General features: G+C 44.4%; 1 protein-coding gene across 3 annotated transcripts in view; it reads right to left on the bottom strand.

Moving 5' to 3' along the window:
* Thegl (theg spermatid protein like) overlaps positions 1–12,660 on the bottom strand; it is a 42,845-nt gene extending 30,185 nt beyond the window's left edge. For 2 of the 3 annotated variants that reach the window (XM_010640371.3, XM_010640378.3), the window contains exon 1: positions 11,983–12,505. In XM_010640371.3, the coding sequence (XP_010638673.1) occupies positions 11,983–12,424 (442 nt within the window). In that variant the 5' untranslated portion in view covers positions 12,425–12,505. Of the gene's footprint in view, positions 1–11,982 lie in introns of all 3 variants that reach the window. The other variant, XM_010640362.3, reaches the window with a different exon arrangement.
* Between the last annotated feature and the right edge of the window lie 1,783 nt (positions 12,661–14,443).

Below are 14,443 nucleotides of genomic sequence, written 5' to 3'. Positions count from 1 at the left end.
ATCAAAAGAGATAGAAGCTAGGACAAATAACTATATAGGGAAATAGCTGAGTTAAGTGTGTATCAAAATAAATCACAGGCAAATCAAGAAGTTGAACATTCTTTTCAAAAACTAAATTAGAGAGGGGAAAAGGGGCATCTAATTGATCACTGAATTTTAATCATCTAGAAGTAAAGGTGATGAAAGAATAATATAAATACATTAAATATTTAGAATTTAAAACTTCTGTGTCAAAAATAAAAACTTACAGAGAAAGCAAAAATTTGGAGAAATATCTGGCAGCAGATATGATAAAGGCATACTAATAATCAAAGAAAATAAAGTATAAACTAAATAAAGTATAAAATAAAGTATAACTAATAAGAAAAACACTAAAATAGGTGACAAAAATAGATAAGACATAGAAACAATTCATATATTAAGACACGTGAAGCACTAATGCACATAAGAAAATATTCCAGCTTGCTTAGTCAAAACAATGCAAATTAAAAACTACATATTTTTCAACAATGCAAATTAAAAACTACATATTTTTCAACTATCAAATTAGCAAAATTTCTTTACAAAGAATAATGAGGCTAGAGGGGTAAGCTGAAACGAGTTTCTTATGTATTGCTGTTATAAGTTTAAATTAGTAAACTTTGTGAAAAATAAAATAAGTCAGCAATGTTTACTTTTATTAATCTATTTCTTTTTATAGAAATGTTCTCTAAGGAAGTAATTCCAAGTACGGGCAAAGATTTAAGTCCAAAACTGTTCAGTGTGGTGTCTTTCACATTGGAAAATTTGATAAACTAGAAATATCCAAACCAAAGAGATGGTTAAGAAAGTGAAATTTCATGTTTAGAAGTATTTTTTGTTTATTTTTTAAAGTGGGAAAATGTAGGCAATGATAAGGCCAGCGTATTCAAAGTCTTGTCAGTAAGCCTCATTGTAGATTTAGCCCAGTGAGGGCCAGGGATTTAGCTCAGTGGTTCCAGTGCCTGCCTTGCAAGCACAAGGACCCAAGTTCGATCCCCAGTACCAAAACAAAAAAAAAAACCCCACAGATTTAGCCCAGTGGTTCTGCCACCTGCCTTGTTAAAAAATAAATCTCATTGTGGGGACCTGCCCCACTATTTATGCCCAAGCAAGCTGTGAGCAGTCCAGGCTGTAGAGTTTACCCCACAGTTGGCTTGTTTTGAGAAGTGAGTCCGACCAAAGCCTACATGACTACATAACACGGCAGCAGAGGTCAGAGTGACTTGCATCCAAATTCCATTCCCAAAATTAGAAATGCTTTGTCGCTTCTCTTACAAGCCTTTCTTATATCAGCAATGTATTCCTAGTAACCACATGTGACCCTCTCACCCTAACCTAATTATAATGTCACCAATAAATATCAACAGCTTTGGCTGGCCAAGGCCTTTGCTGCTGGCTCAAGCACTGACCATCCTGGCTTCCCATTTCTGTCTCTCACTCTTTAATTCTGTCTGTGTATCTTTGTCATAGGACTAAGCAGGAGATTGGGACCCACCTCAGGGATTTCCGATGCCTCATAGTCAGTTGTTCCAGACAAAAATCTCTTCTTGGGAGTTTTTAGTCACATCTGAGAGTTCTAAAATAACATTTTCTATCCTCTGGAGTGTTTTGGGTAAAGGAAAATGGGTAAACTCTAGCATCAGAAAGACAAGATCAAACACATTTGGATGCTTCCTCAACAGCCTGATCTTGGTCAGGTTGTTTCCTGAGGTTCAGGTCCCTCTCTCAGAAGAGACGATCATAGGAGGGTCGGTGTGAAGATTACTGAAATGCACATGTAAGTAGAGTGCATTGCATATGGTGGATGAATAGTGGCTGGAATTATTAGTTACAACTTCAACTGCTTCAGTAGTCTTATAAAACAATGGTCCCCAGCTTTTTTGGCACCATGGACCAAGAAATGGCAGGGTAGGGTAAAGTTTTTTTTTTTAATTGTATGCTTTTGATACATAAAAATTAAATCCCAAACACTGCCTCAGCTCCACCTCAGGTCATCAGGCATTAGATTCTCAAATCATCACATGTTCCGATTAAGGATTCTCTAGGAGCCCACAACCTAGATCCCTCACTTGCACTGTTCACAGTGGGGTTTTGTGATCCTCAGAATCTAAAGCATCCCCATCCCTGCTGATGGGCAGCAGGCAGAGCTCAGCTGGGTGAGGCCAGCACTGGGAGCAGCTATAAATGCGGGAAGCCCAGCTGCACCGCAGGTCGCTAATAGGCCGCCATTGGGTACTGGGGACCTGGCTACAGAACCAACCATTCAACCAGCTATGCCCTGGGTTCCATGTGCGAGCACAGAGCGAAGTTGAAGAGAAACAGATGGGTAAAACACACTCTTAGGGAGTATGCAACCTCCTAGGAGACAGGTGAGAGATTTTTTTTTTAAAGTGTGTAAATGGAACTTGCAAACTCAGTATTTTCTATTTTACTTTTTAAGACTAAACTGACTGAAACCTAAAGAAGTGGCAAGTAGTCTGTGAAAATATCATCATGCTATCATCCATAAAAGTTGCAGCATCTGTTCTATGGATGTTTCATATATTCCCAGCATTGGCTTCCAGCTTTACATACTGAGATCAGAGTAAGTATAATGTTAACCCTGACAGTGCAACTACAAATACCGATAACATGAATGAATAATGCTCTTTCATAACACGGTGCCTCCCTCAAAAGACGCTTCTGATGTTTCCTTGCTGACCAGAAGGCTAGAATTGCTCTTGGCTGCTGTACTGAGGGGCAGTGTGATTCCAAACCTGTTGCTGTTGGAATCACCTAGGGGTCTTTAAAACCTTCCAGGGTCTAGGCCACTTCCCACGCCAGTTAAGCCACAGTCCCTAGAAGCGGACTGTAGGTATCAGTATTCTTTGAAGCAGAGAAGTATGGAATTACTATAGTATTGTTTAACTGCTAAGACCCCAGGCTTTAGACTCAACTGCCCCGACCCAAACGTGGCTCTGTCCTCTAATCTTGGCCTCTCTCCAACTCATGTTCTCGGGCTAACACAGGTTCTTGCCTCACAAGGTGGTTAGGCAAAAGTTAAATAAAGTAGAACATCCTTCCTAGTGTTGCAAAGATAGTAAATACGCAGTAAATGACAGCTCTTGTTCTAAAACTTCAGGAGCTAAGATTTTACTTAAATATAAATTTTTTAAAATGTAAGTAACTGTAAAGTTTACTTATTAAAGAGGTATTTCCTTTTAGGGTTCAAAATATTAAAATAAATATTAGTGAAAGGCACTATGAACATGTACTCATATTTTTGTTGGTCTATCTGTTTACACCCTCCCCTCATTTGAGATTTGTTTACATAAAAACACACATAAATACACTACAATAGGATGAGTCTATCTTTATTTTTTATTTGTTTGGTTTGGTACCGGGTATTGATCTCTGGTCCTTGTGCTTGAGAGGAAGGCAGTGGCACCACTGAGCTAAATCGTCGGCCCAAGATGAGTCTATTTTTAAAATGAACAATGTAAAGAGGGAGATCAAAAAATAGTAGGAGGAGAAAGGGAAGAAAAATGGATGAGGGACGGGGATTTAGTTCAGTGGTTCCGCCACCTGCTTCGCAAGTGCAAGGTCTTAAGTTCGATCCCTGGTAACACACACACACACATACACAAAAGGATGAAACGAAAAAAGAATAAAGCCCAACACAGCATTCCATAGCATCTGAGCATTCTACCTTCACAAGCAAGGACAGTAGCTTTTCTTAATACAGTAGGCCCTCTCTCCCTGTTTTTGCTTTCTAGGGTTTCCAGTCAACCAAAGCCCAACAATATTGAATGGAAAATTCAGAAGTAAAAAATTCTTACGTTTCAACCCATTTTTATTACAATATGTTGTTATAGTTGTTATAATAAACCATATTTCCCTGAAAATAAGACCTAACTGGAAAATAAGCTCTAGAGCTGGTCATTACAGTGGTGATGCCAGTGTCACACAGAAGTTTACACCTCACTAGCGTCTTGCCTGGGTCAGGGGAGCACTACTCTGAGGCTGGGAAGACACCAATAAGCTGACTGGGGCTGGCTTTTTTTTTCTTTTTTTCTTTTTTTTTTTGGTGTTTTGAGACAGGGTCTCACTATGTAGTTGAGACTGACCTGGAACTCACTATGTAGCCCAGGCTGGTCTGGAACTCACAGTGATCCTCCTGCCTCAGCCTCCTGAGTGCTGGGATTACAGGCATTGCCACCATGCCCGGTGGGGCTGGCATTTTTGATCATTATTTTTCAAGGCTGTTAGGTCTTATTTTCAGGGAAACACGGAATTAAGACCGCTGTTGTTATTACTATTGTTACTGATCTCTTACTGACCCTAATTTATACATTAAACTTCATCGTGGCAATGCACACAAGGAAGAAGGATAGTATATGGGTCAAAACAGAGGTTACCAGCCAGGTGTGGTAGAGCACACCTGTAACCCCAGCACTCGGGAGGCTGAGGCAAGCGGATGGCTGTGAGTTCGAGACCAGCCTGGGCTATATAGTTAGTTCCAGGTCAGCTTCAACTACATAGTGAGACCCTGTCTCAAAACAAACAAACAAACGAACAAACAAAAACAGAGGTTACTGTATATGCATGTCTAACAAAAACTCCTCTATGAGACACTTTCACAGTTATTTGCTTTTCCCAATAAAAACTGATCGAGGAAAATGTATTGGCCTGAAACAACCAAAATAAATGCAAGTGTGGGATAATTACAGAGCTCTCTCTACCAAAACCAGCACTTAAAATGGGAAGGGAAGAGGCAAAATTTTTTAAAAAATGGAATTGGTAATTATTCTTGGGAACATGATCTTAAAATTGTTGAGTGTTGTTCAAAGCAAGCTTTAAACACTATTTTAAAAAGCAAAGCATAACACAGTGACACATGATAAACACATAACAAATGAGAGAACATAATAATTGTCAAGATAAAGTATACCCAGGGGACATTTTCCATAGGTTTCTAGTGTTAAGTGACTTGAATGGGGTGTGATGGCTTGTCCCCCATTTCCAGTAACAGCATCAGAGGCCTATCTTACTCTTAGTAAGATAATGGAGCCGGGCACAGTGGCACACACCTGTAGTCCCAGCACTCTGGGAGGCTGAGGCAGGAGGACTGCAAGTTTGAGCCCAGCCTCCCCAATTTACCAACTTAGTAAGACTTTGTCTCAAAACTAAAAATTTCGAAAGGGCTAGGGATATAGCTCTGTGTGAAGGCCCTGGGTTCAATCCCCAGTACTGAAAGGGACACAAACAAACGAACAAGCAAAAAAGAATGAGAGATGATTGTGTGTGGAGTTCCTGATTACATTGGGCTTAATGCCCAGGTCCCTGTCTGGACTGAGATTTGTTTATTTCTGTCCGTATTATTTCTTCTCGTGCATAAATGCCTTGGGAAAGGTCTGCTTTGTTCTTGTGTCCTGCACCCTGCAGTGGACACAGCTGGGCAGTGGTCTTGCCCGCCCCCCACTGCAGCAGACATCCTCAGCACTCTGTCCCAGCACTCCCTGTGACACAGACTCCCATAGTGCCTCGCGCTCACTGAGCCCTCTGCCTCGCCTCTGGCTTCCGCCTCTCCATCCCCCCCCCACCCCCAAGCAGGCAGTGGTGAAGAGAAGGGTGTGGGGCCTGGGATAATCCCCGCTCCTCTGTACACATCACCTCTGTACGCATGACCTCTGATGAGTCGCTTAATTCCTCTGTGCCTCAGTTTCCTCAACCGTAAAATGAGGACTTGAACAGTGCTTACTACAGCGTGTTGTCTTACAAACCAAACAAGGCCGTGATAAATGTTAGGGTGCTCAAAGATCATAAGTGGCTGCGCTCAGTAACTCCCAAGCGGATTAGAAGTACAGAGGAATGTCCGCGAGGTGAGGGGGGGACACCAGGGATTGAACTCAGGACTTTGCACTTGCCAGGGACGCACAGTGCCACCGAGCTAAATCCCCGGCCATCTTTTCATTTTAAACTTTGGCATTGAGAAGGGCAAAGAGAGTCAAAGTCCCTGTCCTGCCTCACGCAGCTTAACTTTGAGGCAGAAAGACAGACAAGAAGCAAGCAAAGGTTTCAGGCAGTGGTCAGGGAAGTAAGGAAATTAGCTGATGTGCCTGGTAAGGTGGCAGGAAGGGGTGCCTAGTTCAGGGAGAATACTGTAGTGAAGAAAGAGCCTTGTGGAGGAAATGACACCTGAACTGTGAAAAGACAGACAAGAAAGTGCCACACATACCATGATCCAGAGGAGAATCTGAGAGGGTAACAGCTAAGACAGAAGCTGCTGGTACAAAGGCCCTGTGGTGGACTTGAACAGGAGGTGTATCGGTTGGGGTGGCTGGGTGGAATCAGAAAAGGACAGCAGGATTCCTGGTTGGATTGGATCACCTAGAGCCCTTGGAGTTCTGTTTATATCCTAAGGGAAACAGGAAGAAGCCACTGGAGGATGGGGAGCAGGATGATTGATGATTAAGAGCACCTTCCTATAAGAGGCCTTCAGAGCTTTACCGCTGTGCTTCTTCCTTTCAGGGTTTGGTTTTACTCCGCAGAGCCCAAGCCCCAGGGCTCTCCTGGGAAACGGGCCAAGCGGGCTGGGCCCTGCGGGGAAGGCTGCCCTCTGCTGGAAACCGCGGAGTGCACAGCCGGAACACAAGAAACGCCTAGTGGCGGGGAGGGCTGGGGATTTAGCTCAGTGGCGCTGTGTCTGCCTGGCAAGTTCAAGGTCCTGAGTTCTATCCCCAGTACCGAGAAGAGAGGGGGAGAAAAAGCGTATGTCATCTGTGCTCGCTTCAGCAGCACACATGGGGGTGGGGGTGGGGCTCGGCAGGCGCTGACTTCTTAGAATCTGTATCTAGGGACAATCAGGGAGCTTCTGACGAGGAAGACCAGCGGCCGGGCCGCATGACTACACCCACCAACACGGGGATCTCGCTGAGACAATGTGCCAAGCTGCCTGTGGGACCTGCCGCTGTCCACTCCTGTTCACACCTCTGCTAGACACAGCTCCCCCACGGAGGGTTGAACCCAGACCCTCACACGGAGCTACATCTCCAGCCCGTTTTTTAATTTTTAGTCAGGATCTTGCAAAGTCTCTAAGCTGCCCAGGATGGGCTGGAATTTAAGATCCTCCTGCCTCGGCCTCCCAGAGTTCTCGGTTACAGCCATGAGCCACGTCCTGGTAGACCCAGCTCCTACCTGGTGCTCCGCAATCCAGTAGTTAGTTCCGCGGCTCACGGTCATCTGGGAGAGAGAAGTTGGAGAGGGATTTGCTCACAGGTGAGATGGCAGAGGCACCCAGAGCAAGAGCGGTTAGCCTAAGACGCCTCTTCGAACTCTTGCTCAAAAGGGCATAATGACAAGCTGACTGTCCGGACATACAGCACACTGTGCTGCTCTCACAACCCTGTCTCCAAAGACATCTTACTCATCTATGGCTCAGTGCCTATCTATGCCCTGAACACATTAAGTGCTTGATAAATTTAACAATTACAGTGATGGTGAGGGGATGACAGTTTTAAGATCAACAGAATAATGGGGCCCACTGTACAGAATTTGCACACAGCTTGGGTGAGTCATCCTTGCAGCCCAAAAGAATCAGAAGAGGCCTTTGTAGATGGTCAGTAAATGCGGGTAGAATGGGCAAAGGTACACTGACTAAATAGTGCCTCACGTTTACACCACTGCATGTGACAGTCCTTTAAGATAGGGTCTGCCAGTGCACAATTGGTCATCTAAAATGAAAGACATTTCTCAGATGAAGAATTAGAGATAGCAAATAAATATATGAAAAATGTTCAACATCCCTGGTCATTCATGAAATGCAAATTAAAACGCTGAGATTCCACCTCACCCCAGAAAGAATAGCTGCTATCAAGAAATCAACCAATAACAAATGCTGGTGGGGTTGTAGGGAAAAAGGAACCCTTCTCCATTATTGGTGGGAGTGTAGACTGGTGCAACCACTATGGAAATCAGTGTGGAGATTTCTCAAAAAACTAAAACTAGAGGCTCCGTTTGACCCAGCTATAACTCTTCTTGGTATCTTCTCAAAAGAATTAAAAGTATCATACCACAGTGAAATACGCATACCCATGTTTATAGTGGCACAATTTGTTTAGCTAGATCTTGGAAACAGCCCAAATGCCCATCAACTGACAGTGGATAAAGAAGATGTGGCTCTTTCTTACTATGCAGTACTACTGTTATCTGCCATAAAGCAGGATGGGCTTCAGGCATTTATAGCTAATTGGATGTACCCTGAGACCATACTCTTAAGTGAAATAAACCAGACACACATGTTTAAATACCACACTGCTTCTCTGGTATGAGAAACTGGAAGTGGAAATAAGGACTGAAATGTATAATGGATGTTGAGAAGTAGAAAGTGTTCAAATGGAAAGGTACACAAGGAAGGAGGGATGGAGAAAAGATGGAAGGAATAAGAAAAAAAGTAAAAATAGAAGGAAAGAATGGAAACAAAGCTTCTGTCCATAGGGAAGGGAAGGGGCTTGAGGGGGGGAATGAGATAAAATAAAATTTATAAAAAAAGAAAAGAAAAAGAAAAACAATAAATACAGGGTCTGGTTAAGTCACTAAATTGCCCAGAGTGGGCCTAAACCTACAATCAATCCTCCTGCCTCAACTTCCCAGTGTACTGGGATTATAGTTTCCCCACTTTTTAAAAATATGGGTTGAGGGGTTAGGGATTTAGCTCACTGGCACCACGCCTGCCTCAAAAGCACAAGGTCTTGAGTTCGATCCCCCGCACTGGAATTCATTCATTCATTCATTAAAATGCGGGCTGAGACCTTGACGATAGGATGAGATACAGGGTCCTGAGAAAACACAAGCACGAAACAGAGGCAGCAACAACGCAGGCTCGAAGCGGGGCAAAGATGATGATGATGGTGTCAGAGGAACAGAAGGAAGCAGTGGCGTAGAGTGGGCTGGAGGGGCAGGGGCTGGCGCCAGGAGCTTGAGGTGCTCTGAGACTCCCGAAAATGTTTGAGTTCAGCTGCCACATGTGGGGATGCACATCTGTAATCCCAGCGTCAGGAGGATGAGGCAGGAGATCACCATGATTTCGAGGCCAGCCTGGGCTACGTAGTGAGACTCTGTCTCAAAAAAACAAACAAAAAAAATAAAGCTTGAGTTGATTCTCTGGTCAATGGAAAGCCACAGGAAGGACCAAAGGGAAAAGGCATGATCTTACTCGGGTTTTTAAAGTATCCACTCTGGCTGGAGTAACAAAATGACTGCAGGGGATGAGAACACAAGCAGGGAGACTGCTGAGAAATTAAGTCAGGAGCCACTGTAATGGGGGTGCTGCACAGGAAATGAATGGGCTCCAGAAATGTTCAGGAGGTTGAGCTAACAGCTTTCACTGAGTGAGGGTGAGGAAGGAGGAATCGGGGAAGAACAATGGTCTGTCTTTAGCTTGAGCAACTGGATGCTGTTTTGTTATATGGGAAAACTGAGGGCAGAGCAAGAGGAGGAGGAAAAATCAAGACTTCTATTACAAAGCCTACTGCATTTGAGGTGCCTATGGGGTATCCAAATGGAGATGTCCACTTGGAGAATGGAATGCAGATATAAAAACTTAGGAAGCAGCAGCAGAGAACTCCTTACAGCCACAAGTATGGCTGTGACCACCCAGAGAAAAGGCAGTGAATAAAGAGACAAAGGACCAGAATTTGGTAAAGACAGAGGTCATTGTGACCTCATTAAGAGCAATGTCAGCTAAGAGAAGAGATGAAAACAGCCAAGATTTAGGTGGGTCTCAAGAGAATGGAAAAAGAAGACATGGGCATAATGACTACAGACAACTATTCTGAGAAAAATTTCCTTTAGAGAAAAAGGCCAGCATGATAGCACACACCTGTAATCCAAGCACTCAGGAGGCTGAGGCAGGAGAACTGCCATGAGTTCAAGGCTGGCCTGAATAACATAGCAAAAGCCTATCTCAAAAAATAAAAAAGGAGAAAGATAAAGTAATATCTGAACAAGTACATGGGGCTAAGGAAGGTTTGTGTTTGTTTTTTTAGATATGAGTTATTGTGCATATTTGTATGCAGATAGGATTGACCCAGTAGAGAGAATGCAGTGAGGGAAAGAAAGGGGCTAATCTTAGGAGCAAAGAGCTTAAATTCCACAGGATGGGATTCAATATAGAGACTGAGGAAATTGTCTTTAATAAAAGTAAGGAGAGGGCTGGAGATTTAGCTTAGTGGTGCTGCCACCTGCCTTGCAAGCACAAGGTCCCGAGTTCTATCCTTGGGACCAAAAAAAAAAGTAAGGAGAATTCACTCACTATTAACAGGAGAAAAATAAAGTATTTATGTACAATGCTGGTAATTTGGTAGATTCCAAGATAGAAGTACATGAAAATCTTTTGTGATTTCTTCTATTCTCACTGATGAAAAGTGTGAAGTTTTCAGCCATGAGTGAAAAGGGAGGTAGGAATTTTGAGAGATGTGAACCATGATTTCCAGTTCATCTGGAAATGAATTGACTACCAAACAGCCACTGAGCCTCACAGAAGCTCAGGTTGTAAATTTAGTGCACACAGTTGTCTGCTTTACAAGTTAAGGAGTTTTGAAAGTGAGTGATTGTATTGGTGGACCACGAAAGAAAAGGTGAGTAGAGAGAAGGCATAGGCAGTGTATTATGAAATAGTAGAATCAATGGATTAGAGGTGACTTTGAAGCTGAAATTTTGGCAAAAATGGGACATAGAAGAGTGAGCTACAAAGATAGGGCGTGGTTAGAGATTAGCGTGCTAGATTGTAGAAATGGTACAGCAATTCACACACACACACACACACACACACACACACACACACACACACACACACCCCGGGATGAGGTGTGGTTCCCTAAGGTGGGCTGAAAGACAACATCCTTCCAAGTAAGGACATCAAAGAACTGAGGAGCCAAGTGGGTTATTCATGGGAAATCTGGACTCATGATGCCTGTGTGCTGGTGGAAAGTCCAGAAACTAGAGCAGTTTCACCGGGTGAGCTGAGGAGAGAATGGCAGGAGAGGCAGTGGATCAGCTCTCCTGACAACTTCTGCAGTGAAGAACAGAAAGATGGCGATGGTGGTGCGGAGGGAGGTCAGGAAGGAACAGCTGAGGTAAGAGGGTGGACGGATTGCTGGGTTGAACTAAAGTCAAGGCTTTGTGAGGAAGTACGGTGGCAAGAGCAAGAGTCCAGGAAGTGGAAGTTGTGTGGGAGCAACTGCAAGGAGAGAACACGAATTTGAGGCTGGGCAAAAAGGAGCGAAGGAGAGCATGTGATAAAAACTGGTCAGACTGAAGGGCCACTGTGGACAAAGAATTGTTCTGGGTTGGGTCTTTAGTGAGCTGATGCAGTTGAAGTTTGGGTTTGTTTGTTTGTTTGAGACAGGGTCTCACTATGCAGCTCAGGCTGGCCTTGAAATCACTATGGAGCCCAGGCTGGCCTCAAAGTCACAGCGATCCCTGCCTCAGCTTCCCAAGGGCTGGGATTACAGGTGTGCACCACCACACGTAAGGTCCCTGATACCTTTGGAACTTGGTGAGGACTGAGGAGATGGCACTCAGGCACACTCTAAATATTTGCTCCAGGAGTGCTTTGTTTTTCCAAGTGCCCGTGTGTCACTGACAAAAATACCCTCCCTTCAGCGAAAAGGAGAAATGATATAACAAAACTTAAAAGTAATAATAGGAAAGCACCTCCCAGGGGATGCCATGATTAGCCGCCGAGGAGAATTTACTTCCTTTGGGAAGTAAAAACAGTTCATTGGACAGCAAGGGCGTCAACAGGTGGCAGCCAAGGAAGTAGAGATTCTGAGTCCGTCATTATCAAAATGTCTGTCTCCCATGGCTCCCGCTAGATGACACAAGCGCAAGGTTCCTTTAAAGCCCAGCAAACTGCAGCGGGCGAACCTCCTCGCGGACGTCCAGCCTGGCTGAATGGGGCTCTGGGGAGGGGACACCTACAGCTCAGGGAAGACAGGTGGAGGCCAGGTGGGCATCTGGCGATCAGAGACGGACAGATCCTTGGCGCGGTGCTGGGAAACAGCTCGGCCTCGCGGGGCTCCCAGGGCTTGTTGGGCACCCAGGACTCACTGGACTCACAGGGTGCCTCGTGTTCGCCGTCCTGGGGCCATGTGGGGGGCCCACAGGGCTCGGGGGGTCTGTGGGAGCCGGGGGACTGCCCTGATTGCTGCCCTTTATCGCCCTCGCGTCCGTCGTCCGGCTCTCTGGCCTCCTCGGTCTCCTCCTCCTCTCCCTGGGACTCCCGAAGCTCGGAGTGCAAGTCGAGGATCCTGAGCACCAGGGGCTTCTGGAAGACTTTGGAGCAAGTGGACGCCTCTGTTGTGCTCTGCCCATCCATAACCGCAGAGAGCAGGGACGAGCCTGAAAGCGCTAGGTCCTCCATGCATCAGAAGTTCCCTTCAACCTCCGCCACGGGCCGCCGCCGGGCTCGGATCGCCTGCCACCACGGAGAGGGGGCGCCCCCCCCGCCACTGGGCGTGGCCTGTTTGTCGTGTGTCCCGCCCACTGGGGGCGTGGTCATAGAGACAGGCCTGCTGGTCGTTTGTACGCTTTCTGTCTAGGACAGGAGGCCTCATTTCCCACCCTCGCCCTCCTCACCCAGTAAGTTGTAGGCTCGCTGGTTTATGTCACAGAAAAGAATCGCAGGACACCATCAGTGACGGGCACAGAATCAAATACGCAGAGAAAGCAGCATGCAGGCCCTCAAAGACAGGTGTGCTGTGACCTGGGGTTGGAGAAAAATATATGACGGACGATCGAAAAATACAGTGAATCGCTAAACTTTTAAAATTGTATTACAATAAGAAGAGCAGTAAGGCCGGGGATGGCGCCGCACTTGCCTGGCAAGGGCAAGGTCCTGAGTTTGATTCCTGGTACCGGGAAAAAATTTAAAGCACCACAGTAAGAAGCACGTTGCCATTTATCTCCTTCAAAGTACTCCCCCTAGCTTCGAACACATTTATCCCATTATTCTTGCCACTTTCTTAAGCAGTTCTGGAAGTGATTTTAAAAAATAACAACAAAAACACGATGAACGCCAGTCCTTCCAGTGGAAAGGAGGGTTCATCAAAACACGATGTCCTCATCCATCTTACCAGATCTGGTACCGCGTGACTTCTGGCTCTTCCCCAAAGTCAAAGTGCCCATGGAAGGTGGTTTTGAACCCATTCAGGACACAGAGGCGGCCAGGACAGGGCTAAAGACATGAGAGAGAACCTCTGAGCTGCTTCTGAACCACGGGGTAAGTGTGTTCCAAGGGGGCAGGAGGATTCTGAGAGGATAAGTGGCAATTTATCTTTTACTGTAATACATTTTCAAAGCAAAGGTATTTGTTACTCAATCACACCTCCTGTGTGTTCCTGGAGGTATCATTTAAGAGGGATCTAAGATGTTTTGCCTAAAAACATTTTTTGACCCTCTTGAATCTGTTTCTTTATTTGACTGTCAGGTCTCTGCCCTTAATCTTAAGAACTTGGTTAATTTATGGACTTAGTACCTTTAAGGGTTCTGGCTGGAGGGCCTGGAAGAAAAAACAATCTTAGGGAGCATAAATGAGCTAAGGAGTAAAGACATGGAGTGCAAATGGATACTCGAATAATTCTGTGTCTGGAAGTTACAATTTTATAATTTTCTTATGATTAAAGTATGTTATGTGCACGTACAAATCTCCAAAATGAATCTTGGTAATCTGTATAAACAGCACGTACTGATAAAAATATGGAAACACTAATTTTAAAATTTAAGTACCATTTTTAAATTACAGTTTTCCTTGTCTCCTTTCCTCCTATCTTCAATCTGTCAAAGTACATATATGGTAAATCTAAGGACACCTTTTGCACATTACCGAGTATGAGTGGACGATAGTTTGTCTTATAGATACAAAGAAAAAGTAAAAGAAACATTTTGGTTTGTGGATATTATCTGGAGTGGAAGTAGGAAATTCATCTTAGTATATGGGTACGTGAATCAAGAAATCGCCTTCAGATTCACTTTGATGTAGACCTGGCACTATTACACAGACTCAAGAAGTAGCCCCTGAAAATTTGGAAAAAGGAGAATTAAAGTACCCTCAGAAAAATGTTAACAACCTGTACACAGTCAGGGAAGAGTTATGTAAATTTACCTTTAAAAAGAAGATGGCCCCAAAGTCAGTACAGGAAGTCTACCGATATGTGAAAGGCCTTTAAAAATATCCAGTGAACGGATGTCAACCTGCCACAGATTAAAATTAGACCCTTATCTTTCACCATGCACTAAATTAAAATCCAAATGGATTAAAAATCTAAATATTAAAACAGAAACATTAAACTTGCTGGAAGGTAAGTTAGGCAGAACTCTGGAAGACATTGGTATAGGAAAAGACTTTATGAACAAATCCTCAGTAGCACGGGAACTAGCAGAT

The sequence above is a fragment of the Fukomys damarensis genome, unplaced genomic scaffold (genome assembly GCF_012274545.1).
Source record: "Fukomys damarensis isolate Sample0158 unplaced genomic scaffold, DMR_v1.0_HiC HiC_scaffold_35, whole genome shotgun sequence".
Lineage (NCBI taxonomy): Eukaryota > Metazoa > Chordata > Mammalia > Rodentia > Bathyergidae > Fukomys > Fukomys damarensis.
The sequence above is the reverse complement of the archived record's forward strand: the minus strand, read 5'-3'. Positions and strand labels throughout refer to the sequence as shown.